This window comes from Cyrtonyx montezumae, unplaced genomic scaffold (assembly GCF_038088225.1).
Source record: "Cyrtonyx montezumae isolate F1298 unplaced genomic scaffold, pur_monq_1.0 scaffold_2, whole genome shotgun sequence".
Classification (NCBI taxonomy): Eukaryota; Metazoa; Chordata; class Aves; order Galliformes; family Odontophoridae; genus Cyrtonyx; species Cyrtonyx montezumae.
In genome coordinates this window covers 32,502,025-32,529,585 of record NW_027071936.1, presented here as the reverse complement: position 1 = coordinate 32,529,585, position 27,561 = coordinate 32,502,025, and the positions used below count along the sequence as shown (strand labels likewise).

Below are 27,561 nucleotides of genomic sequence, written 5' to 3'. Positions count from 1 at the left end.
ATTAGTATTATCTGAGTTATTCAACACTAAAATAATTTTTTTTTTTTGCTTCTTCTTTTAAGTTTGGATGGTGGCAAGTAATAACCAGTTAATGGAAAGAAATGCTCACTGTTCAGAAAGAGACAGAACAAATGCTCCCTTTTCCCTAATGTGCCACTGGGAACAAAGAAGTAGGCAAATTGGAGCAGAGGGTCTTCAAAAGTGAGAAACAATGAAGGAAGCTCTTCAAAAAGGAGGAACGATGCTGCTTCTGCCACTCTCATGCAGATTTCCTCCATGCTGTCCTCTCTTTTGGAGTGGTGCAGGTCCTACACTGGCATTTTGGAGCAGGAGTAAAGGGGCAAAGCAAGTGGTTGCTGCATTCCAGCATGTGTCTGTGTGCTGTGGATTCAATCTTTGCTGCTCACACTGGTTCAGTGACACCAGGAATCTCCTGAAGGCATCGGTTTCTGTGTATTGCATTGTCTGAGGCCTCACATTTACTGCAGAATCTGCTGAAAAATGATCAGGAAAGTAATTTTCTGGTGTTATTCCCCTAAGGCATGTGTAAATTTCTAAGAGGGAATGTGTTTTGTGCTGAACTGCATCACACTGAATTCGAGCAGGAGGTTACACTACTATTATTTTTTGAAGTTCAGCAAGATCTTATTTTCAAATTATGTAGTAGCATACTGGAAAATATATACTTTCCTAAGTTGTAAAAGATTTTATAGTTTCTTTCACCAAGTTTTCTGCAGTTTACTGCAGGCATAAATGCGAAAAAAGCATTCAGTGAAAATTTTGAAGGAGATGGAAGCATGTTCAAAATCAGTCACAAATTGTGTGGATGATACAGTGCTGTAAATCCTGACAGTAATTTAACCATTTCCTATATCAAAGCTATGATCTGACAATTGTTGCTGGAAAGATGGAGGTAGCTTGAGACACAGCTATCCACAGCTGGCTGTTACTTCTCTGCCAGAAATTACCTGTACGGTTCAGCTAGTGGAACAAATCACTTGAGTGCTCCTCATCAACGGCACTGCAGAAGTCAGCTGATCTAATTGAAAATGATGCTGTGGCTGTGTCAAGTAGCTCAGCAGATTTTGCGCTGAAATGGGTGAAGAGAGCTCATAGATTCTGCTCCCTGGCTGAACTGTGAGGATGTGACTGTCTGCAGAGAGCTGCTAAAAAAAAATAGGGAAGTGCTTTGGGATAGATTGCCTGATGGCAGCCCAGTGCTGCTGCCGGTGCTACCTTTTACAGACTGACATCAAGAGCTGTAAAGAGGCCTTATCAGTCTGAGTAGACAGAGGCATTAAAGAGGGAATGTGTCAAATGCTTGAGAAGCGTGCAGCTGCTGTTGGAGGCAAGATAGCTCAACAGATACTGGGATTCATTACGCCAGCTCTTACTGAAGCAGTCTATGACATTATGCAAAATATTTTGTCTGAGTATGCCCTTTAGCATTTGCACCTGCAGAGGAAAACAAGTTATGTTTAGTTCAACATCGCATGTGTCTTTTTCTTTTATGAGAACTGTGCAGCAATAAGGTGCTGATGAAATTTTTATATTGTCATCTGGAAGTAGTTAACTGAATGGAAGGCTGTTGGAGTCACTTTGCCTCTTGCACTGAGCTAAGAGGACAGAGGGACAGCTTACACAGCCCAGAGAGCAGCTGACTTTTATAGGTTTTGAACAGTCTAAAGGAATACAACATCAGATGTATTACAGTGTTGTGAAATATTTGCTGGAGCTTTCTACTTTCTGAATTTAAAATACACAGCTCTGCAGAAGTAAGGAAAATAGAACAGAAAAGAATCTGCTTGGCTGGGGACAGTCTTGTGAGACACAAATGTAAACACCGCCGCTGCACCTCTCAAAACAAATATAACCCCAAACTTTGCAGTGCCTCTGCCAGAAGTGGCCCAGTCAGCCAGCACCAGAGCTGAACAGGGAGACAGGCTCTGTGGATAGGAGTGAGAATGGAGATGGGATGTTGAGAGACACAGCAGCATGTGGCAAAGAAGAAAGTCATGAAGAAATTGCACAATAGATGTTAAAAACGAGCCCACCAGATCAGACCTCAGGAGGGTTATGTGATTTCAGATACTCATTCAAATCCATCATTTGTCACCAGATCCCAGCCAGAGCCTATCCCCATTGATTTCAGTGGGTTATGGGTTAGTTCTGGAATTGAGTATAAAGTATTTAATGAGCTGACTAAGCCACTTCAGTGTGTGAAGGATGCATCCTGCTCAGTTGTCAGCTGCATCGCCACTGGGCCATTTGCTTTCAGAGGATGTGTCTGTGGGTAATAGTGACAAAGATAAACACATCTTGGGGGGTGAGCACTTGATCTAGAGCTTTGACAGAGTTGCTCTCTGCCAGCAAGAGCCGACTCTGGACTGATGTAGATGTTCATTCTGGATTGAAATGCAAAGTTGGCATATACAGTGCACTGTGCCAAAAGCAAGCTCTGCTTTTTAATGCAAGTGCTGGAGCTATAGTAAGCACTTCTCCTTCTTGCTAAGTCTGCAAAACTAATGAGCAATATGGTCAAAATCAGGGGAATACTGTCAAGTCAGTGTAAGCATAGTTCTAGAGAATTTTAAGTCCTATTGGTGAAATCTGGAAAGCGATTTGTTTAAATTGCAAAGTTAGTACTGGGAACAGTTTCCATGATAGGTTCACTTTTCAGTTTTTCCCTGTCCCTTCCAAATGCGAATTTGATAATAATAAAATGTAATCTCTGCAGTAAGAATTCTCAGAAGAAATCTAAAATCCCCCAATATTCTCTGATACTTCATGTCACATCTTGTCCTTTTTGTAGCATCTACGGGAAGTTCACTGAGGAAATACACAGCAGTTAGGAAATGTATCTTGAGACTTTTTAACAGTTCGATACTATTGTTTGACTTGCGGCAAAAGCAGAGTGTGTTGGCACTTGTCTGAAAAGCCTAGATATGTTCTGTTGACTGACAAAATAGTAGAAGGCTGCATTTCTTTAGCTACATATTGGGCATCTTGTGGAAAAGGTGTTAATGTTTGTCACATTGTTGTCACATTTGTCACAGCACAGCAGTACCTAGGGCAGAAAGCGTATCTCTCTGGAAAGAGTAATCTGATTCATTTGTATGCACGGTTAGGTAGAGGCGTGTGTGAGAATTTATGGGTGTTTCTGAAGAACACTTAAGAAAAAGGAAGGATACCAAAACAGAGGTGAAAGCAAATTTTCTGATCTCCCAGTTCACAAACTCTCCAGAGCAGTGCTGTGCTGTGTTCCTAAAACATTTTGTTCACTTCTTGGAAAAAAAAAAAAAGAGCATAAACATTTCCTGAATGTGCACATAAAGATAGCTGGTTCCCAAAGTGTTACTCTTTCCTTACTTAAAAATAAAACTTCCTTTGCATCTCAGGGTGTGGGGTAAGTCTAGAGAGAAACCCTTCTTTCCTGTGCGTGTTGCCCCCACCCAGCAGGCTAACTGCTGTACCGGCCGAAAGGGAAATGCTGCGGTTCCTTTTGCTAGGAGATAGGCAGCACTTCCCTGTCTCCCCAGAGCCCGTGCCCATGCATTGCTTCCTTGCTGCATGGCTCGGGAGACCTGGAAATGTGGGAACGTTTGAGCTGCTGGACAGGGCCCAACGCAAGCAGATCAGCTGTGCTGTCTTTTGCTCTCACAAATAAATGCAGTTAGTTTGCTGTTTGATTTTGTTTTATGTCCTTCCAGCAATGGGGAATTATTCTGTGCTTGGAGATGTTCCCCTTCACATGGAGCTGAAACATGCTGTCATAACAGGGGGAAAGCTATTTTCACCACTGTCAGAAGAAGAATCCAGCATCCGAGATAACAGCTTTTGAAACAGCACAGAAACTGGTATCAGTTTTGTCTTCTTAGCACTGGCAGTTTAAATAACTTTCACCTCATTTCAGGGATGCTCACTGGGGATTGCTGTTGCCAAGGATGGCTTTAGGTCTTTCAGGTGGACAGAGAAGACATGGTGTGCAGACAGAAAAAGCTGAGCTTGCATTTTCCAGTTGCATGTGATAAAAATAAAACAGAGGCAGCAAAAGGCAAAAAAGCCTCATTTAAGGCAAAAAGACAAACAAACAAAAAACAGCTCAGCCTCACACAACAGCAAACAGGACAATAAATATTCAACATAAAAGAAGGGATGCTACAGATTTTAACAAAAACCAGTGTGACATATTGCTTATTTATAAATTCCTTATTGTTTGTAAATGTAACCTGTAAAGTAAATCTTAGTCACAGTCCTCAAAATTAAATATGTCTAAGGTTGTGAGCTGAGTGTTAGCAATGATACTCAGATTATTACTGAATGTTGCCACTGGCTGATATTCATTATATTATTACCAACAATATATTTATTTGTATTGCTTAGCCTACTACTTAGGCTAAGAGGGATCTGCTTTAAGTACACTGTGAGTGTGTCAACAGTATTTCACCTGGGGACTATGAGGGATCTGCACTCTGTCTCCATTGAGGATGCTGGGCATGGAACAGGCTCCCCAGGGCAGTGGGCACAGCCCTGACCTGATGGAGTCCAAGGAGTGTTTGGACAATGCTCTCAGACAGAGTTTGATTTTTGGGTGTTCTGTGTGGAGCCAGGAGTTGGACTTGACGATGTTTGTGGGTTCTTCCCAACTAGGAAGGGATTCTATGAAGTTCATAAAAAGATTCCAATCTGATGCTACAGTCTTTACATGTGAAGAAGCCTACTGTTCTTACAGCCTGGTCAACGTTCTGCTTGTGTTTTTCCCTTTTATCCTTGAAGATTCTCAGAAGATCTGGGAAATGCCTGCACAACTATTGCTTCCCCCATTGAAGGGAGACAGCTTTGTTTTACCTGAGCACGGTCACTGCTGTGCCCAAGGCACAATGCTGAAAAAGCAGCTGCCCCATATATTAGAAAGATGACCCTAAGGATGTACAGTGTGTAGGAGGATCTGCTAGGAAACTTCCAAAGCCCTGGAATTCACACGGCATAAGAATTTCAAGCACTCAATCTTGTTAAGTTACACTGCACAATGATTTGTTGCAGAGCTGCCCAAGTATATGTTAAAGGGTTCTCATTCTAAACGCATTTGCTCTTGTTCTCTGCATCATGATTACTGACCTCACACAGATACCTTTCTTCTTTCAGTGCATGTTTTATTTTTTCTCCTCTGTATATCATCTTTTAGCTCTAAGTCATTTTTATAATAACTGCACTTAAGTGTGATTATTTCCTACTTGTGCAAGTATATTGCCCCTTAAAATCCACATTGTATTTGTGCATGGGGAATTCACTGTTGGATTTCCCCACTCCTTTTTCTTCTCTTTTCATTTATTTATTTATTTATTTTTGTGTCAAACAAAAAATGAACAGGCAATGAAAGGAGTAAGCCCCCACAAAGCCCCAGAATTATCCTACAACACTGTGGTCATTAAGACAGAGAGTGTAATGTAGCTTCTCCAACAAAAACACTAGAGGAGGTTAAAAAAAATGTGGGTGGGTATTTGTCATTACAAAAGGCTTATCAAATAGAGCTAGCTATGAAGGGGGGGTGGTATCCCGTGTATGTCTTTGTACACCTAAACTTCAAGTCTGCAGGAATTTACAAAGTGCAAATGGCACAGAATCGAAGTCAGAATTATTTGTAAACACAGGATAGATGAGATTTATATAACAGGCTACTGCAAATTTATGAATCCAGGAAAGGAAATAATTACAAAGGAAATTGAAGTTAAAAATAGTCATGAACTGCTAAAAAGCCTGTGCTTTCACCTCTTTCTCTGGCAACTGGGTGTTCCACCCGCTAGCTGTGTGCCAGTTTGTTCTTCCAGATAACCAGTAGGGCTAGTAATGGGAGCTGCAGTCTGAAAAAGAAACTTTGTGAATACTTGTCATTATAGGTTCAAAATAGGTTTTAGATTACTTAGACAAAAAGCTTATACAATTTGCCTGTACATATAGCACAAAAAGTCTTCTAATAGTGTGTTTTGGTACAATGCACTTCTTTTGAGAGCAGTAATAACTAAAAATAAGAGAAATTCAAAAATGACAACTAAAGCTAACCTACAATCTGATGAAATTTATTTCCATCAGACCACCATAAAAGGTAATCAGTAAGACACAGCTGCACTGCCCACTGCACTCTAGGCAATTTTTTAGACAGCCCATTCTCTTTTATGTAACAGATTCCCTCCTTTCCTCCTTTCTTTGCACTCTTTGCATTTGGCCCTTTCATAGCAAGGGCTGATTGCTATGCTCTCTTCTGCGCTGCTGTGAGCCAGGTCTCCTCAGCATCCACAGCTGGAGTTCTGTGAACAGCAATCCAGGTGCCTTTCTGCTAGAAGAGGTTTGGGACTTGGGAACTGGGTCTCTTTAGCCTTGAGAAAAGAAGACTGAGAGGGGACCTGATCCAGATTTATAAATATCTGAGCTGTGGGGGACAAAGTGGTAAGGCCAGCCTCTTCAGCGTGTGGAGACAGGACAAGGGGGAACAGACAGAAACTGCAGCACAGGAGGTTCCGCACAAGTCTGCACGAGAACTTCTTTACGGTGAGGGTGACGGAGCAGTGGCACAGCTGCACAGGGGGGTTGTGGAATCTCCTTCTCTGGAGATATTCAAGACCCGCCTGGACGCCTACCTGTGCGACCTGGTGTAGGGAACTGCTTTGGCAGGGGGGTTGGACTCGATGACCTCTTGAGGTCTCTTCCAACCACTATGATTCTGTGATTCTGTGATTCTATGATTCTATGATTCTATGATTCTATGATTCTATGACTTGTGCTCTGCCTTCTCCCAGGTGTCTTGGTTGTGGGGTGCCTCTGGGATCTGAAAAGGGAACAGTCAATAATCTCTATCCTAGAACACATTTTAGGCCTATCACAATTTGCCTCTGATGCATCTTCTACTTCACAGAATGCTTTTTATGTTCAAAGTAGGAACATGTTGATAATAAAGTGACACTGTAGAGCTGTGATATATGAACACTGAAGGAAATAACTGCTTATACCCACCTATTAGACATTTATTTGTAGAGCTGCAGACACTCAGTAAAACACGATATATATCAGTAACGCAGCTAGACAAACAAAACAAGGAGAAAGGCTGAAGATGTAACCACACAACTCTGGATACTGTCACCCATGGTACACGAGGTGGTGCTCACGGACACAGCAGGGGGCAGGGAGGAGGTGCAGGATCTGTGTGGGATTCTGTGCACACCTAAAGCTGGGCACAGGTTTTTGATGTGTTCTGATCACAGGAAAACATGGGAAGTCTCAGGAACTGGAGTAACCGCAATAACTTCCTCAATAGCAACAATGTCCTTAAGAGTAAGGAAGTTGTAATCCATACCAAGAAAGGAAGCTGCAGCACCATTAGGCTTCTTGAGTGCACGTCTAGCGAGTGATGTGGAAGAAAGCTGAGGAAGGAGGGTTTTAAAATGATCTGTGAAGGATTTTGTGAAAAACTCGTACAAGGTGCAGCATAGGAACACTCACTTGTGTTTTAGTAATTGCCAAGACAAAATGATGGGATGTGATGGGATTGCTAGCTGTTTGCATGTTTACACCTATCTTATTTTCTGGAAGTAACAGTTTCTTCATGCGTATATGATTTCTAATCCTGTCTGAAAAGAGTTTTGATAGAAGAATTTTAACAAGATGCAGGTAAAGGCTTTTGATCTCTGCAAGCCAAATTCTGTACTTGCTGAAATCAGTGTTCACTTTTATAGGGCTTGATGCCTATTTCCCCACAGAATAATCTTCATGAAAGAGGTCTGAATGGGACCCGTGAGATTTTTTTCTGTAAATTTTACTAAACGGCACCTGTCAAAAAAATACAATTTTTATTTTCTGTATTGGATCACAATCACACTCATTCATGACACTAGAGGGAAAAAGGAGTTCTTTGAAAAAAGTGAAATAGCTGTGCATTGCTAGCAACTTTAATACAACATTCTGATGGCTGATTGACATTAAAACTACATTATTTAGTTTAGGGGAATATGACAGTATATTCTGTAAGTAGGGTAAATAATATTTTGGTACAGATCTCAATTAGGGATTTACTGAATCAATAACTCAGTCCTTCTCTGTGTGTCCTATATCTAAATCAGATTTGGGAGCACGGATTTGGTGTAACTCTTTGCACAGCATGGAGGATTTCTTCCAGCTCAGAGGGATTGGTTTTTAGGTAATTGTAATTGGTTTTTAGGTACAACAGGAGACAGGGAACTTTCATTGAAAAACAGACAACCTTCACCAAAGCTACTTGGGTGAAGCTGCTCTGCAAGAAAAGGAAGATCCTGTGAGTACTCAAGGTCAAGTATGAAATAAATTCATTCTGTAATTGCTTACAAGCAACTTCCAGCTCTGGAAAATTATATACCTAATACAAATTATTAATAGGTGTCTGCCTTTGGAAGGAGTGTCTGTGATTTTGTCCTCGGATGAAAAGAACCAAAACATTTAAGATTTTACTACTAAGCTAAAGCAAGGGTGTTTCTGGGCCACTAACTCTAGCTTTTGGCTTATGCTATGGGAAGCTTGTGCAGAGATTTTGGATGAAGGAGCAGGATGTTTATTTTTATATACTTATGCCTAAGCTCAGTGTTTGTTTTGAATGCAGTTGGAATGAACTCTTATAGTAAACACTGATGTCATTTAGAGATAGTGTAAAACAAGTAATACTTCCATTTGCACGATCTGTTGGCTTCAAAGCGCTCACTAAAGCACAACTGGAGACAGAAGACAGCTCCACAAAGCACAGCCCAAGCCTTTTCCCTGCTGCTGTCCAAGTGATTGAAGCCTAAGCTGTGAGAAGTTTGCATCTGCACTTTGGCAGTTTGCAGTTTATCTGCACTTTGGCACTTTGGTTCCCTATAGTTTCCTGATTACATGAATTGTCTCCTAAATGACTGATGACAAAGAATCAGCTTCTAGCTCCTCAACTGTAAACGCGTGATCCCGCTTACCATGCTGCCAGGAGACTTTTGCAGCCCCCTGATTCTTTTGAGAGTTTCAAGGTCCTGTCAGCTGCAGCAGTAACGCCTCGCTTCCCCTGGAAACTGCAGTAGTGTCCTGTGGCCTCATAAAGGTAAATAGTAATCCAAGAAATGAGAATGAAAGTTTCCAGTCACATTTTTGTTTTTGTTAAATAGTGTCATGTGCTCAGAACCTTCCAGTTTTGTATAAATTCTGGTAACCTCAAAATTAGCTTGACTTTGACCCTTGGAACACTTCAACCAAGGATAAAACATGTGAATTAGTAGACATGGGAGCTTTTAGTACAATGAATCCCCATACATTTGCCTTTGGCTGCAAAACAGAAGAGGTAAAAAATAATTTAAAGAAGGTGCTTTCACTCAACTACTCCTATTTCCAAAAAGGCCCCAAAACAAAACAAAACAAAACAAAACAAAAAAAGCAAAACAACAACAACAAAACACAGACAAGCAGAAAAAAAAGGATAAAAAGAAAAGTAAACACTGAGGCAAACAGGAATGCCACCTCATTTAAAATAAAGGCAGAGGATAGGATGATAATTTTCCTCAGATTGAGGGTTATATGATGAAATAACATTTATCAAATCTCTTTTCAATTCCCAGATTTATAATTGGAGATGCAACATCATACACTGCAAAGAATTAAGTATGAATGACTCTAGATCATGAAAAAAAAATGAGCAAGATTAAAAGGTCTTCTCCAGGGACAATATTCCAGCTGGGGCTGATGGTGCTGCATGAGTGCATGTAATGCCATCACAAACTGCCTATTTGTCCAAAGAAGTGAGTGAGCCTCTGGACCCAGAGAGGACATAGAGGATGCAGTGAGAGGATCCCCTGACCACACTCCCCTCCATGAAATCTGAGTTTAGATAAGGCAATTATCCTGTTATACTATTTTAAGTTGTCTATTCATATTACAGTACACGGTATTTAATTTGTTAGCCTCAGGCTGCCTTGTGAATGGTTGGATGTGTCAGAAGCTCTCTCGTGTTTCTGGTATGTGGAATTGACTGGATTACAAAAGGCAAAGGCAATCAACCAACTCCAACGTGAGAGTTGTTGATCACGTGGGTAACATATCTTGAAGCTCTGATCATCTGTGTACCCTTTTAGAAGTAATTTCTACATATAAACTTCAAATATCATATGTATTTCATCATTTAGCATCAACATATAGAAGAAAAAGTTGAAAGAAGTAATCCACCATTGTTAATTATTGGGAAGAAAATGAAGGGAAAAATCCTTACAGAATGGAGAGAAGAAAAAGGAAGCTGGAGAAAAGTATTGGGAGCTGATTTGTGGACACACCCCCTAAAGGTCACAGGAGGTAATGGAAGGAATGAAACTGGTGATGGAAATCAGCAGCAGAGACAAACATCCAAAAAAACACAGCCTTCAAGGAAGCAGCAGGCAATCAGGCAGGGGTTCTGTGAGAATCCACAAACCTCATGTCAGTGCTAAAATAGGACAGCCATCAGCTCTGCTCCACATCATGCCCGTGTGCAAAAGGGCCCAGCACCCGGCGCTCCATCACAACCTGTGGCAGTTTGTGCACACTCATCCCCAGGCTTCATCGGGAAGTCCGGGTTTATTTGGGCAGGGTTGGATGGTGTTGGCAGAAAGCATTCACCCCCCCGTGTGAAAGTGGAAGGAGCTGAACTCTGAGACAGGCAAAACTGAACATGAAATAAGACAGCGGCATGTTGGACTTAAGCTGGCCTCTGTATAAAAATACCATGTGGAACAACTTCTGTTCTTGATTTTATCTGTTCCACAAGTAGATCCTAAGACTCTGCTTTTCCTCCCCATTACTGGAGCTGCATTAAAGCCCAGCAACACGGCCACCCTGGCTCTTAGATTTCGATCCTGGTAATTTCAAATGGAGTGTGACCCTAAGAACAAAAATAATTTCCCCCTCCACCATATTTTGGTTGCTCTGGGACACATTCCGTCCTGTAATCAATAGAGTTTAAAAATAAATTTTCGTTGTGCTTTTTGAGCTTAAAAATATTTTTCCAGAGGAGAAAGCGCAAGTTTCTATTACAGAGAAGGTAAATATTTGTGCCCTCTGTGAAATAAATAGGTTCAAAGCAGCGAAGAGGTAAATATTATTCCTCAAGTGAACTTCGCGTGTCTTTTCTCTGGCCAGGAAAGTATCAGCATCAAAGCTTTCCTTCCTCCCCTCGAGCCACACCAAAGCCCACCTTCCCTAGACCCCGGTGAGTTTGCAAACCCACAGGGCCCCGGCAGTGCGTGGGCCCCATGGGGACGAAGCATTTGGCGGTGCCTCAAGTGCTCCCTGCGGCAGCAGGGGAGTTAGGTGGGAAGGCGATGAGAACCAGAGTTATACGAACAATATTTTTCTCGCTGTGTGATAGGAACGCAATGAGAAAACACAGAGAGAGAACACATTAGGTATGGTTAGCCCAGGTGGGACTCCCCACGGCTGGGACGAAGGTCCTGCCTGCTGCCTTCACGCAGCCACGGGCCGGGACAGAAGCACGACCACCGGGCTGCCATGGGCCGGGCCCAGCACCCGCCGCACACGCGAACCCACGCCCCTCGTACCTATAGCCCCGCCCACCAGCCGTGCGCCGAACAGCGCATGAGCAACACTCCGCCCCACTTGGAATAGGAGAGGCGCTTTGCCCTTACGCACGCACGCGCGCAAGACGTCGCGGGCCGCCTCTTGCAATTGGCGGTGGAGCACCCAATCTTCCCGCCCTCTCCGCGAGCCACCGCTCTGCTATTGGTCCCGCTAGCCGGCGACGCTAGGCGATTGGCTGCGGGCGGGCGGCGCCGTGGGCGGGGCGGGCCGGGCCGGCGTCCGCCGTTAGGCGCGGTAGGGCCCGGACTGCCTCCGCCGCTTCCGGGTTCCTAGTGGAGCCGCAGTGGAGGGCGATGGCGTAAGTGCGGGGCGTCGCCGCGGGGGTTGTGGTGCCGTCGCGGTGCCGGCTCCAGGCCCAGCATGGCGGCGGTGCCCGTGGTGCCCCGGCCTGGGCCGTCTCCTGTGCGGCGTCGCGGCGCGGGGGCGGCCGTGAGAGCGGGACGGGCTGCCCGGAGGAGCCGTGGGTGCCCCGCAGGTTGTTCTTGCGTGTTCTTTTTCCCGTCTCTGCGGGCGGTAGCCGGTTGGTTCCTGAAGCGCAGGAACGTGCGCTCCTGTCGTCCACAAAAGCACGCGAGGAGGATTTGAAGTCCGACTTTGGCAGTGGTGTCCAAGCAGACTCCTGCCTCGGGGTGCGTGCCGTGCAGATGTGTTTGTGGGCGGATCAACGCAAGAGCAGGTTTTGGTCGTGGTGAGCGGTGTTGGGTTGGCCGAGCCTGCGTGTGGCCAGCACTTCTCTGTGGGAAGCCTTCGTCCTTTTGTGTGCCATGGTGGAGCACACGTCTTATGGGGAGCACAGGCTGCCCAGGGAGCTGGCGCAGTCACCGTCCCTGGAAGTGTTCAGGAATGTGGAGATGTGGGGCTGAGAGATGTGGTCGGTGGATGTGGCGAGGCTTTGTTGACAGTTGGACTGTGGGAACCTTAGTAGTGTATTCTGACTTTATGTTTCTATGTTGAAGGAGCATGCTCTTTTGGGGTAATCTGTTGGAAAACTTTGGCACGTGGAGTGTACGTCAGCTGCTCTTGGGTAGCTGTCCCTTTACATAATTGTGTCATGAGGGAAACGAGCTAAGAGTTGACTGCTCTTTTAGTGGGCAGCTGTGGAGATGTCCTGTGCTAAGATGCTGCCTTCTCCTACCAACTGATCTTCTGTAACTTCTTATAGCACTTGTTGCTGTGCCAAAATGTTTGGGTTGGCTGCAGGCTGGCACAGGTGCTACCGAACATCCACATTTAGCTCACAAAAGCATAATGGGATAGGTGATCATAAGATTCATTTTCAGTTTCGATTTCTAGCAGGATTCTCCCTTTTCCTCATAATCTGATGATGTGTCAGAGGAGAAATTTAGAGGAAATGCTTTAGGAAAAATACCTAAGAAGCGATTTCATAGAATATTTCAGAGGCATAATGCTGCTGTGCGGACCTAAAAAGGAGGAAGACAAGAAGTCAGTCTTTTTGTTGAGACTGCCTCAAAACAGGTATTTTTTGTTCTAAATTGAGTATGCATAAGTGAACTTTTTTTAACACCATAAGTAAGCAAGCCTTTGTTTTTTTTTTTTTCTCCTTTTCAGCACCAAAAGCTATCAGCATTAGTGACCAACCAGCACTCTTCCATGAGAAAATTTGGGAGGCATGCTTAGACAATTCCCCCCCCCCCCCCAGAAGTAAAAGTAATTGGGAAGTCATGCAAAGTTCAGTTGGGTGCTGCTGGATCAGCAGTTGGGTGATGGAAGGAGTATTGCCTGTTAGTTGCAATGACATGAGTTTCTTTCATTTCTCGTGTACTGTAACCAGTGTCCTATACTTTAAAATAAACAATAATAATAAAATCTGTCCTTTTTTGTTTGTTTGTTTAGCGGCATAAGGGGTCATCTGTTACTGTATTTCATTTTATTTTTTCTGAAGATAGCTTTGGAGTACTAAAAATATTACTGTTTTCAAAAGGTTTGAAGTAGAAATACATCACTTCTGACACTTTTGGATACCTAATCAGTAGATTTCTGCTAAAAAATCATTTCTTTCATTGCACTTTTTTTTGGATGTGGTACATGCCTAAACCACTTAAACTAGATTTTTTTTCCTGTTTTTCTTCCTGCTTCTCTCAAGTGTGTTAATATTTAGTGTATTTGCTTCTTTGGTGGTTGCTAGTTCTATACTAGATAAAATCTCAACAGGTAGACTGCTGTAAAAATGATTTTTATATCATAGTGCTCTTCAGTTGTTTACTTAAGAAATGAATTAAATCACATGCTTAGTAATGTGGGCTACTGTAGTGTGAATGGGGTGTAGCTGGTACCATCTGCACAGCAGTCTGACAAGGTGTGTCACCTGTTCCTGTTTGGGGCTGTAGTGCAGCTTGTTTACATTTTACTGCTCATTAGTTCAAGCACTCCAGCAACTTTTCTTCTCTTCCTTTCTCTTTACCTTCCTTGCTGGTTCAGGACAACTGAGCTTCCTGCACTGGCTGGGGACTAGCTGGAAGTCACTGGACTCAGCAGGAATGTTTGGAGAGAGCCAAGGTTGGCCGCTCTGCATCCTGTGAGGTGTGCCAGAGGTGCATCCAGGTGCTGACAGCATTGCCATGCCCTTGGTGGCAAGGTCACCTGAGTTCTATTTGCATTTGTGGGGCTTCTCTCTGACATCGCTGTTATCTGAAGCTCTTGTTTTGTACCAGCTATTCCTGGAGACCTTTTGACAGAAAGTGATGAATGGGTAGAGCACAAAAATGCCTTTACTTTGCTTTTCTTTAAGGAACCATTTTCTGAAGATAGGAAGCATCTGTGCATATTATCTAAATACATTCTTTTAGACTAGCAGGCTTTACCTCCTCTTGTTCAGCCTGTTGTTCTGAGTAACTCCACCTTTGAGCGAATGCTGTGGAAATTGAGAGTTGGGTGTCCTCAGAGCGGAAAATAACTTTTAATAATGAGGAAGCAAATATGCACTTTATTTTAAAAAGCAGATTTTGCTTTTCTTTCCACTTAACAGATACTCAGTAAGCACTTAATTTCTGTGAAAACCTAAGCAAGGCCCATGCTGGATTTAAACTCCTATTTCATTTCCCCTATATATTTTAGTGATAATAAGGGTTTTGATGGTGCCCTTTCTGGAATGAAGTCAGAGTGTGATAAGGGATTTGGATATCAAAGCTGTTGGATTTGGGCTTTTTGTTTTGTTTTTGGGAGTCAATTCTTATATGCATGCTTTCTGTATTTTTTTTATGATTTTGTTCAAGTAGAGGTTTGTCTTGGGGTTAAGTGTTAACATGTTGGCCTGTGGTTAATCTAGTTTACTTATTTGATGCAACTGAGGTGTTTTTATAGATGGTTGTTGCAGCTGTTTATGAGTAATTGGTTTCTTAGGGATGTAATATTGGCTGTGAAACTTAGATCGGGTTTGGAATACAGGATGCAGGCTGGAAATGAAGTGCGTCCCCTCAGGATCACAAGATTACTTACCTCACTTTGTCACTTAAATCTTTTTAGTACTGAGAAAAATTGAGTAAGTTGTGGCTTAAGTTATTATTATTATTATTTTAAGTCTACTAGGTGCATGTTTCTTGTATAAATAATGCCCTTCTGACCAGGAGAAGCAAGTGTAGAGTAACAGGGAAATTTCACATCTGCAGCTGCATCTGAACATGTACCTGGAAAGCAGAGCCTAGTGTCAGTGTGGTATCACAAACAGAAGTTTGGCCTTCTGTCTACTCATGTTCACACATCTCATTTGTAGGCAGACAACTGCACAATGCCTTGAAACACTGCTGTGACAATGAGTACTGTAATTTTTCCACTTTGGTGCCCTGGACTCTGCCTCTTCTCCATTTGTCCTCTGAGAAGGAACGTAGTAAACTTTTTGTATGCATTAACATGGCACTCAGTCATGAGAGCCACAAGTGATGCACTGAATAGTAAAGTTGTGTTTAAAAAAAAAATAAAAGTACGTCATTGTTATTCTGCAGCATGTTCTTTACTGAAAGCATCATCACAAGATGGTGGAGACCCTGATCAAATGCTGTAAATAAAGGCTTGGAGGTACACGTGCATTTCTGGGTTTCTCTTCCTCTCTGCTGTGTTCTGTCTGGTGCTGGCAGGTTGTAAGGGTTGCTTCCCACGCATCCTCGTGCCTCCCAGAGCTAGGGAAAGCATGCTGCTCCTGCACAATAGTGTCCCCAGTATTCACATTTCAGCTACAGGTACACACAGCTATTGGTCAGTGCCCCTGCAGAGTACAGCAGTTTGCAGTCCAACAAGAATACAACCAGTGACTTTGGCCTTAAGATTGTATTTAACAGCTGGACACTGAAAGTGGCTGCTATCTGTCCCCAGAAGACTGCACCTCTTCCTCTTGATGCTGCTGGTGATCCTCACCCACCTGTGTGTCCTCCTTTGCCCTATAAATGTACAAGAGTGTGTTAAGCTCATTCACTGTAGGTGGAGTTGCAGTGTAACTGACATGAGTGCCTGTGTCCCTGAGATCTACATGCATTCAGTGCAGTGTCAGTGCTGCCTGTTCTGGACTACAGCAGTTCCATCACAACTGCTCCTCCACAAGGGTTCTGGATGAGGTCAGTGGGTTAAAACATCAGCATGCAGCTCCAAAACTTGCAGCAGATGTCTGACGTTGGATTCCTGGGCTTAGTTGCATTTGAATTGCAAACGCTGTCCAGAAAACTTCCAAGGTTATCCAGCTTATGGTGAGGGTAGTGGTGACAAAAAATGATGAGCGCAGCCTCTTGAGTAGGTACTGTCAGGATCTTGTGGCTTCTGGTCTCGGACTTGTCTTGCTACAATCTTACTTAGAACCATGACCGTTTTGAATATCCTGTCTCTGTATCATGTGTTGTTGGCTTTGTTTCTTTGGAAGTATTTTAGAAAACATATGACTTCCTGAATTGGTAGGAATTTCAATGGTAATTTCTTAAAAATTCTTTGGGGCTTAGTATAGGTTGTTGAGATGGTTCTTATTATTTGGCAGTGCTTCTACAGTGGTCTTGGTCACAAAGGAAGAATTCAATTATTTTTTGCAAGAAAAAGGGAAAAAAAGGTTTTCTTTCCTCCATGCTACAGTGTTCGTCAGTTTCCCCTGTTCCTCTGTCATTCACTGGCCCCCGGCTCCTAAAGGCAGCCTGCTATGATGGGGTTTTCATTAAGGTATTGTGGATGTCTTACAGCAAATCACAGTTCCATTATGTGATCTAATTAGCCATTGTAATGGCTCTTAAAGCAAGGGCTTCTTTTTAAGAAATGTTTGTGAGTCATTCTGCTTATCCCTGTCTGTGATGGAGCTAAGTTAGTGACTTCTTTGTCACCACTTCTGCCAGCAGAGTCTGGTGGTAATATTCTTTTTTGCAATGTGTTTTTTGCTTATTGTTTTCATGTTCTGTCCTCCCCGTTCTGTTCCTTTTTATCAGAAGATGTAGTGAGTGAATTACTAGTGCTTGTTAGTGGGCTGTACTTGTTCTTTACTTCAGACTGTGGGCTCATATCACAGAGCCTCAGGGATTGGAAGGGACAGTCCCTTAAGAGATAATTGAGTCCAAACTCTTGCAAAAGCAGGTACCCTATAGTAGGTCCCATAGGTAGGCATCCAGATGGGTCTTGAATGTTTCCATGGAGGAGACTCCACAACCTCTCTGGGAAGCATGTTCCAGTGCTCTGTTGCCTCTACTGTAAAGACTTTTTTCCACATATTTGTATGGAATTTGCTGTGTTCAAGTTTTAGGCCATTACTCTTTGTCTTATCTCTGTCCACCACTGAAAAGAGCCTGGCCTCATCCATTTGCCTCCCAACTCCCTTTAGATATTGATAAATGTTTATCAGATCCCCCCTCAGTCTTCTTTTCCCGAGGCCAAACAGACCCATGTTACTTGTCCTTTCTCCATACAGGACATGTTCTAGGCCCTTCATAATCTTTGTGGCTCTCCACTGAGCTCCTTCTAGGAGATCTCTGTCTTTTCTTGAACATATGTCCCTTGCCACATTGCTCCTCACCAGCAGACTGTAGTACAAGGTACTGTATTAACCAGAACTAGGAGAGAAACAAATGCGTCGAAGGGGAGTATTTCCAACTTCTTCCTTGCTTTGTCCTCAAATTATAATACAGAGATGTGGTATGGATACTGCAGGAAAAACTGGGTAAATATTAGTTCTTTTTCAAAGATGATGTGCTACTTAAGTTCTTTTGCTCTTGATGAAAAGTGTTGGAGGCTTCACATTGAAAGGAAATTAATTCCTTCTTTTTTTTTTTTCTTTTGAAGGCTGAATGCTGACAGCAAGACAGGCCGCAAAGAGCTTGAGGGTGTTTAAAAAAGGGAAGAATAATTTCCCTGTAAGAAGGCTTGACAGCTTATGTCCAAGAGAGAAAAGTTCAAATGAAACTAATGCAAGAAAAATACTGCCATGTGATTACAAATGCTATTGAGTTGTGTTACTCCCTGTTAGTCATGCTTAATTAATATAACCCAGTTGCAAGGTGGTTTATGGGTGGCTTGACTAAAGGCATAAGATCAGAAGGACTGGTTTTCTACACTTTGTGTAACAACAATGCTACGTAGTCAGCTTTTACAGTGACTAATGCAAATCCATTGTGAAGCAAGAGAATTAGTGGGCATGGCAGATTAATAGGCTATGGAAAGTTTTGGTCACTCTCGATTAATTGAGAATGCAACCTTGAGCCTTTCTTTCCTTCAGCAATGCAAGGTCTGCACTGCCAGCCAAGTGCACGATGTAAAGGCTATAGGATGCCAAATAGCAGCTGCCTTGAGCTGTAGGCATTGAGTACTGATACCTCCTGTGCTGGATTGGTCTTCATCCCCACCTGATTTTTTGTGTCAGAGGTGGTTGAATATGTACTTGCCCAGGGGAGAGGATACGTGGTCAGAGATCTGTATGGCCTCTACTTCTCAGAGAGGTAGCTGTACTTCTTTGATACCTCCTCAGGACAGGTGATCAAACTTCTTGCTTTTCTGAATTAGATATTGGCTTAATGCGGCTCAGGTGAGAAATGAAAACCTCGTATCAAGTTCAGCTGCTTTCCAGCTTTGAGCTTCTGCATGTTCCCATAAACAACCTGATATGTCCATATTCCGACATAAACACAAATTTCTTTCTCATGTGCAGAAGGAAAGCAGCTTTCCCCACTTAGTTACTGCAGGAAACAATCAAACATGAACAAATGCTTCAGTTGGTCTCCATTTGCTCAGCAGCTAAAAACGGAACTTGTGAATCGTTGTCCTGGGCTTGGGCTTCTTTGTTGGTACAGGGAACTGCCTTCTTTTCCCTCCTGTGTCACCCAGAAAAAACAAGATTGTTTTATAAAATACATTAGTACATGAAAAGGGCTTTGAACTGAAATAGCTTTTAGAGAGTGGTTCATCTCTTCAAGAAATAGCACATATCCTTTTTGTTTTCAAATAATCTGGTTGCTGTTCTGCATTTAAAAATAAATACAAAATAAATGATTTATTGGGGGTTAGGTTGCAGCACTCAGACAAGAAATTGTAAAATCATGACTGAGAGCAGTTCTCTGTCTGGAAAGAACATCTTGCTGAGCAAATCTCAACTGAGTAAATATCAAGCGTGTGCTTTGTCTTGTTACATTTTTAGAATGTTTAAAGCTTAACACACTCCTACTTTGTGTGTTCTGTTGCTGTTTGGCTTAGTGCTATGGTACAAGAGTTATAAACTTGTTTCTGTTGTGTGCTGTGAGGGCAGTCAGACTACTAAATTTAGAGAGCGTGGTCTGGGATGTCACTGATCTATAATCTGGTTAGGTAGGCACCTGCCTGGGAACTGTTTCAGCAGACAGCACCCTTCTGCTCTGGATTTCTTCTCTGTAGGAGAAGAAAGGATTTCATAAAGTAAATTCATGTTTGTGTAAAGCAGACTGTCAGGGACTGTTTAACATGGCATATCCTTAGCCTTCACAATGTATTGTACTTACAACTGTTGTTTTGTTTGTTTTGTTTTGCTTCCCCTTCAGTTCTATAGGTGCTGATACAAAAACAATTTAGCAATGGATCAAAGAAAAAATGATAGCTTTGTCCCAAGTATCACACAGTTGGAAGACTTCTTAACAGAACATGACTCCAATGTTGTTTGGCTGTTAGTAGGTAAGGTGAATTTATGTTTGTTTGGTTAAGCTGTTGTTTGTTTTTTTTTGGGGAGGGGAATTTTAAACACACTTCTCAGAATGTTGGTATACCAACTCTTAATTTCTTGCCAAAAGACATTAAAGCATTGAAAGTAGGTTTTTACTTGTCATATGACTATTCATTGATGTACAGCATTATCCTGCTGAGACACATGGAAAACAAATCCAAGTGTTTATTCAGGACAGTGCTCAACAATTGCTACTGTGGAAAATAAGAGCTCAGTGAGAATTCCTGTCCACAAAATAAGTTTTCTCTAACACCAGATTAGGCTGTTGATTATCTGTAATACAATAACAGGATTAGCACTATAGCACAAGTATGTACATAGCTGCCATTTGATACATTATGCATAGTTAGAATAATGATATCAAGACTCTTGTGTTTAATGAAATAACTTTTAGACTAAATTGCTTGTCACAGTAAGTATTTAGGCATCATGTACTCAATTGTAGGTTTTTTTTTTTTAAGTTCCTGACTTAGGTATGTTAGTTTTCATTACGTTTCTGCTAGTGTTTTTATATTTGTGTGTAGGTACTCTTATTTTCTGAATCAGTGAGTGAGTGGGCTAAGGAAAGCAAATGATTGAGTTGTATTCAGATCATGATGAAGATACTAGATGTGTAGGATGAATTTGGACTCCTCCAGAGTCAAATAATACCAGCTTTTCAGCTCTTATTCTTGGACCTGGAGCAAAAGGCAGCAGAAGGAAAGGTACCTCTCTTTTTGACTTTTGATAATGGGAAGCATATCTTTTGACCATTGATGCACTGGAATTATCTTTCAGTAGACCCAGTTGAATGAATTGGACATAGGCAGACTGGCTGAGGATGCTTCCTGGATATTAAGCATTTCTCTTTTAATATGCTAAAGTGGAAAGTTTACACTCAGTGTAAAATTTAAGTGTAATCTAGGCTGTTCCCTTTTTCTAAGGGCAGATTGACCTGTATACAGACACAGTTTTGGGGAGCTGCTGATCTCTTAATTTGTTAAGAAGCTGCCTAGTCTTCTAAGCAATGACAGAAATGGAAAATTCTGGGTAACCTCCTGTTTATATGAGGTTTAGATGCAAATGCATTAAAGTAACGTTTATTAACCAACCCAGTTGGAACCAGCTGTCCTCTGCTTTCATATGCTGACCCCTGGCATCTTGTTATAAGACATAAAAAAAGAAAGATGTCAGTGATTTATCTTCTCTTGAATCCTCAAACACAGTGAAAGAGGTGATGAATTCTAGAAATTAACATGCTCTTCAAAGCGTTGTTGCTAGAATGATTTCATAAGGAAAAAAGTTCACTACAGTAAGATGTTCCAAATGTAATTTCCAAACTGTAACTTAGGCAAAAATGCTTTTAAAATAAAAAATGTAATAATAAGAATAGTAGAGTTTGTAGGACTTGTCTTTTAGTAGCAGAGAGCAAATCTTTTGAGAGGAAAGAAAAAGGTAAAATCTGGGGCAGATATGAGGCTGGTGGTAAAGACTGTGGATTAGGACTGTAGTGCCTGGAAACTATTAGTTTGCTGATTTTTTTTTTTTTTCCCAGAATGTCACCTGGACATTCTTGGCTTTAGGTTAAGTGTCTAGTTGAACTTTAATCTCAAATTAAGTTTTATGACTTGAATGAGACTCTCTTGAGTGTGAGTCATGCTACCTTCCTCCCTGTATTGCCAAAGGAGCAGCTGTGAGCACCTTACTCATTACTCAGAACTGGAGCATTAACTCTTTAATTCCCAATACACCACATGATGTTATGATGTGGAATATCAATAATACAACAGAAATCATAAAACCTTAACACTCATCTAAAAGCAAGGTGAGGTAAATGCTATCTGTGCTGTTTGCCTTCACTGAATGCCAACAGTAGTTTCTTCTCAGTAATTTAGTTTTAACCCTCCGTTCCTTGTTTCCATGCAAGCACCTATGCAAAATCTGAGATGCAACTTGCAGTACATGTCAAGCAGCTTACTTGCCTGGGTGTATGAGCTACTTGAGTTTGGGTAACATTGGCTCCATCTTCTAGTAAGGAAAAGACAAAGTCGTATAAGTCTCTCTTCTGTCTTCTCCTCATCCTTCAGCAAAGCACAGGCATTGTTACAAAGCAGTGGAGCATCTGACTGCAAAAAATTGAAGGTGGTTTTGTAAATCTTTTTTCTGTATTAACCACCTCAAGTCTCTGCAGAGTGAAGGCATACCCAGATTTTTTTTCTGCGCTTCAGTTTTCCCATGTAAAGCACAACAAATCTGAGTTAAATAGGAAGTCTATACAAGTAGAAAACTTCTGTTATAAATGTCAGTTAGTGTAATTAATAGAGGTATGTTAAGTGCAAATATAGCTTGGTTTACCACTCTGCTTCAGACAAAGCCTACTGGTAATTATCAAGTGCGAGTTAGAAGTAGTCCGTTCTCTGGCAGTCACATTCCTTTGGGTTTGTCCTTCTGGAATCTTTGAGAACCCTTGGAGTTAGAAATAGGTTACCAGCTCTTAATCAACTGAAGTAAAAATTACTTTGGAGATTAACAGACCTAATTCTTTTCTTTTCTTTTTTGTTTTAACATGTTTCTCACTGGATTGTTTTTTCTTTTTTTTTTTTTTTTTTAACCTCCTGTCACATACCATGTTTGAGCTGTTGCCAGCTTTCTGCTATGCCAAAGACTAGTCTGTTTTTCTCAGGTTACAATAACTTAGGAAATAATTTCATATATATAATTTCAATAATTTGATAGTAACATTTTCTGTGTTCAGGAAATTTAAGTTAGAGTTCATGATCTGGAGAAGGAATGTAGTATGGCTTTTGTGTGTCGTTTTGAGTATTTTAAAATAAGTGATTGTGTGGAATAATGGTTGTTGTTTTTTGATATTTAACTTCTTGGATGATAAGAAGTGACAGTGAAATGTATGGTTCCTGTAGCAGACCCTCAGTTGGCCAGTTTTTTTCAAACTGGGGAATGGAAGAGCAGTGAAGAATGTATACTTTTCTGAACTTGCCAGTTTCCATTTTTCTCCTTTTTGCTCCTTTCCTCTGGAAACAGCCATCTAAATGTTCCATCAATATATTTTTGTTTTTATTTTTTTTATTTTAGGAATAACATTATGCTTTGTAGTTTTAATAGGTAAGAGTTTTATAATCTTAATAGGTAAGGCTTTTATCTAGGTCAGAATACTTTAAAAATATTTTAATTCATTTTAATCTTCCAACAGCAACAATACTGTCTTGTGGATGGATTATCTACCTAACTTATTATAATTCCCGGAACATTGGACTAATTTTAACATTGGTTCTTAACAGACTCTATAAACATGGCTACATCCATATTGGTAAGTTATGATTACAATAATGCTGTTGCATGTCTATCTACTGCTTTTTATTATACTTTGATTTGATAAAAAACAACTGAGCTAAAATCAAGGCATTCCCATGTTAAGGGAATTTGGAAACGATCAGCATGGATTTAATGTTAAAAAAAATAAAAAGTATCATACTTTAGGTGTAGGTAGAAACCACATGGCAGAGAGCTAGAGCTAGATGTTCTTTAAGGTCCTTTCTGACTTGAACCACTCTATGAAAAGTTCCTCTTTTTTCATGGATGTCTTGTTATTTTATATAATAAAATTCACTTAATGGCGTTTTATTGTCTGTTTTAGTCTTTATACTTTTATGTACATAAAATCTATACGTTATCTTACCTTTTTCAAAAGCATGTAATCATAATGGTTTCTCTAAAAGGAAGAGGTTGGCCTGAGCTCACCAAAGATTCTGCTTGAGTTGGCCTGGTAGTTTGATGTTGAGGCAACAGTTTCCTGCTCCCCAGGAGCCTCTGGAGCTGGTTATACAGCATCTGAAACATGGGTAGCAGCTGCCAGGGGGACACTGTAGTAGCATGCTCAGGCCTTGAGTCTTTGTTATAGCAGTGCCCTTGCTTTCCAAATAAGCTATCAGAACAACTAATGATACTAGTCTGTACTAGGAACGTGATACATTGCTTTCCAAATAAGCTATCAGAACAACTAATGATACTAGTCTGTACTAGGAACGTGATACATTGAATTTACACTAGCTAGAACATTCCTATCAAAATTCATTAACTTAAATAAATAAATAAATTTTAAAATAGTTTTGAATAAAACAGGTCAGTACAAATCACTTGGGCACTCACCCACATTACAGAAATACCTGATTCTGAGACACCGAGGGCTATATCCCACAACCTCAGTCTGATTACACTTTTAACTTTTTTTTCATTTATTCTTCTATGCTTTCCTTTCTCTGCTTTCTAGAGTGACTGATTTGGCTCTGGATTTTTTTTGTGACTATTGATCATAAATGTTGTGAAAATTTAAATAAAATGAGAACTAACAGCCTTACATATACTCATATGCTGCAGAGGCTATCTTAGTGTGTCCTCAAGACTTTAAGAACTGTAATCTGAACTGTTTTCAAATCTGACACTTTTAACAGCGATAAAGAAAGGTCTTACTGACTGCTGTATACTAATACTAAAATTTCTGTGTGAAATTACTATTAGGTAAAGACAGCTGGACATAGCTGGCAAGATATATGGTGTTATCCATGAATGTAATCGGTAGGAAGAACTTAGCATTAATTAAATTCCCATGATTAACAGCTCACTTTCAACCTTCAATCTATTAGTATGATGGCTTTTTTTTGTTTTTTTGTTTTGTTTTAACAAGTCGGTTTACTTAACTGTGCATGTCTGAAGTGAAAAGCATTAGGAAAAATATAGGCTATTGCCTTGCCTTCTGGTCTTTTCATACTTATTAATCCTTTTCTGCTGTAAAAACAATTTGTCACAACAATCGCACTGAAAACCTGATAGCCATTTAAAATTTGAGAAATTCTTCGGGCAAGAATCTGTATTTCCCTAATTAAAGTCTTGCATACAATGGCTTGATACTAAAAATGTTCAAAATATCTTCCTTAACTTGTCTCACAAGCTTTTCAAGGCACTTAGGCATCCACAAATGACTGGTGTCTCACAGGTGGTCTGTTGTATTCATAGATGATGCCAAACCAGGCAGCTTTTAGAGCTGAGTACTTTTTGTCATGTGTATTCTGAACTTCTGGCTTCCCTTCTCCTCTGAAAGTTGATGCCTTTTTGAAGGGAAACACAATTCAGATAATTGAACACCGCATTCTTCTCGTACAGAACATAAGGTGACAACAGCTTTAGGCTAATGCTCTGAATTCTTTCACATTAGGTTCCTTTTCATTTTCTGTGCTGTCTGGAAAGGTCATGGTTCGTGAAATCTATTTCATCACAGAAGATATGTCTATCAGGTACAGATTTCCAAGGGAGTCACTGTTCTAATGTATGTTTAATCATGTAATCAAGATGCCATCTTAACTGTGAGTAATATGGATATTTATACATTTTAAAAATCAGCAGACTCTTCTGATGATAGTATTTTGACATTGTAAGAGGTAGACGTTGCTTCCTGATTTGCTGTTTGAGCATTATCAGTTGAAACAGTGTAATGGATAAGATTCTAGTTGTCCTTAATATCTGTAAATGAAAATTAATTACAGTTTGAAGAAAACTATATTTTAATAATGTCTTTTCCACTCCGTGCTTCTGCTCTCATGTCTTGAAGATTCATTTTGGCTGAGTAGTTTGCCTTAATACTGGAACTGAGAATAGTTTGTTTTATGAACTGCAAACTATCAAATTGCTTATAACTTTGTTTCTAATCGTGAAAGTTGGAAAACATTGAGAAGACAGTGGCTATAGAGTTCTGTACAAGTTCAACTAATAAGATAATTTTATCATATCATATTGTAAGAAAATAATTTCTTTTTCCTTTGCTGTTGCTGTTAGAACTGCAGATCTCTGCAGTGTGTAAGGCAGCATGTCAAAGAATTTCAGATGATTAAACTTTTAATTCCTGTTTTATCTACTTTAATTTAGAATCCAAGATGGATTTATCATATTTCGCTGGTGGAAGATGTACAACCCTAAGCAGAAGCAGCATGGTAAGCATCTCTAAAAGGCTTCCAAGTTTAAATTCAGTCCTTTGCACAGTTGCATGCAAGCTGTCAATTTGTTAATACGTACCTGAACTATGTTCAAACATCAGAAGGTATAGATTCTTTTAGCTGGCTCATTGATATTAAAACAACACAATAATATAAATACAGGATTTATAATCAAGGACTCAACCTTCTCAAGAAAAACATAATTAATCTTAATAGTAGCCTTCATTAGCTGTAGTTTGAGTTTAATGGACTCTGTATTGAAGTTTATAACCATGATAAATAGAGAATTGTGTTGTTCTGAACTGATTTTAGTTTTCAAGGCTTGCTACTGTGTCTTTATTTTAGTGAAAGTGTTACAATAAGGGATGCTCAGTATTTGATAACCTGTCTTCCTGATATATGTGGTCATAGAAGGGAGAAAGTGTGGAAAAACGCATTTATTTTTCTTTCTTATCCACGACTGACGAGAGAGGAATAACACTGAATAAAAGAGATTAATTCTATCTGCAGAAAACACTTTGAGAAAACACAAATAACCTTGTGACGTGTTCTCAGACATTTATAGGGTTAGAATATAGTTGGATGAGTGTCTCAAGTGCTGCCTCCCTTGACTTTTGAAGCATCACAGTTCCATTGCTAATTCAAGGAGGTCCAGAAATAGCATTTGTATGCCACTGAGGAGGCCACTAATTGAGAAGATGACTGAACTTGGAAGGGCCTTTCTCTCTCTCTGCCTCTCTCCTTTAAAAGTGGCCTCTGATGGTGCAGATTAAAGCCTCTTAGATTTGCCAGGAAGTTTGTACAGCTGTTGCTTATTCAGTACCTGCTCAACAGTGATAGGAGTAGTATGTGCATGCTATTGCAATATGAGACACCTTTCAAAATACTGACAGGAATTAGAACAAGTTGCTCACTTTTTTTTTTAATTGAAGCATTACATGATAATATGCATGATTCAAGCTCTTCATACTGTAAGATGAATCATTCAGAAAGTAGAACTAAACCTTAAAGTTAATTATGTTCTTGTGACTACAGGTTACTGTGCAAAAGGTATTCATAGGGTTTTTTCATCTGAAGGTTAGAACATATTTCTCTAGTGGCTCAAAGAATGGAAAATAAATTGAACTTAGACACAGCTATTCCTACTGCACTGTCTTTGGTGGTATTTTTACTTGTCAGTGTTTGAATGCTTTAATCATTACTGCTGGTACTTAAGATGGCCTAATTAGCAGACAAATAATCCAAGTAATTGAGAAGGTCAGCAGTCTGTGAGTTTGACAACAAAAAAATTACTCTCTTAAGTAAATACTGTTTCTCCTAGGAAAAATAACCTTTCTTGCTTTACGTTGTGACTACTTAGCAGAGATGATTTTTATTTTCCCTTTAAAAATAAAATATTTAATGACTTTTAGCCTATTGAAATATATTCTTCCCAATACTTTTTAATCTACTTAATCAAAGCCTAAATACCTAACTAAATCATTAAGACTGAGAGACGAGACATTCCTACAGGAAAAAGCATAGGCTGAGTCTGGGCTAATAAAGATTTTGAGACCCTACTAGCTTCTTAGTAAAAAACAAAACTTAAGTCTTATAAGATTTTTGCTTGGAACGTGTACATCTCTTGAAGGCTTAGATATAAGCAGTAATTATTAGTTTGTGTTCTTGTGTTGTTTTTTTGTGTGTGTGTCTGTTGTTGGTCTTGTTTTTAAGTTCTACAAATGAAGTGTTGGGTACTTCTAATAATTGTTTGGAACAGAAGTGGGAATTAGTTGTTAATAATGATGACTGACTTAAAGTCATGTT

The 27,561-nt window shown here is 40.5% G+C and overlaps 2 protein-coding genes across 11 annotated transcripts in view; both read left to right on the top strand.

Moving 5' to 3' along the window:
* EXOSC9 (exosome component 9) overlaps positions 1-27,561 on the top strand; it is a 127,558-nt gene that overhangs the window by 80,433 nt on the left and 19,564 nt on the right. The gene's annotated exons all lie outside the window — the stretch shown is intronic.
* The window catches only part of BLTP1 (bridge-like lipid transfer protein family member 1), a 106,249-nt gene continuing 90,508 nt past the window's right edge, over positions 11,821-27,561 (top strand). For all 10 annotated transcript variants that reach the window (XM_065736816.1, XM_065736813.1, XM_065736814.1 and 7 more), the window contains exons 1-5: positions 11,821-11,908; positions 19,593-19,722; positions 22,962-23,078; positions 24,981-25,059; positions 25,688-25,752. In XM_065736816.1, the coding sequence (XP_065592888.1) occupies positions 19,626-19,722; positions 22,962-23,078; positions 24,981-25,059; positions 25,688-25,752 (358 nt within the window). In that variant the 5' untranslated portion in view covers positions 11,821-11,908; positions 19,593-19,625. The remainder of the gene's footprint in view (positions 11,909-19,592; positions 19,723-22,961; positions 23,079-24,980; positions 25,060-25,687; positions 25,753-27,561) is intronic.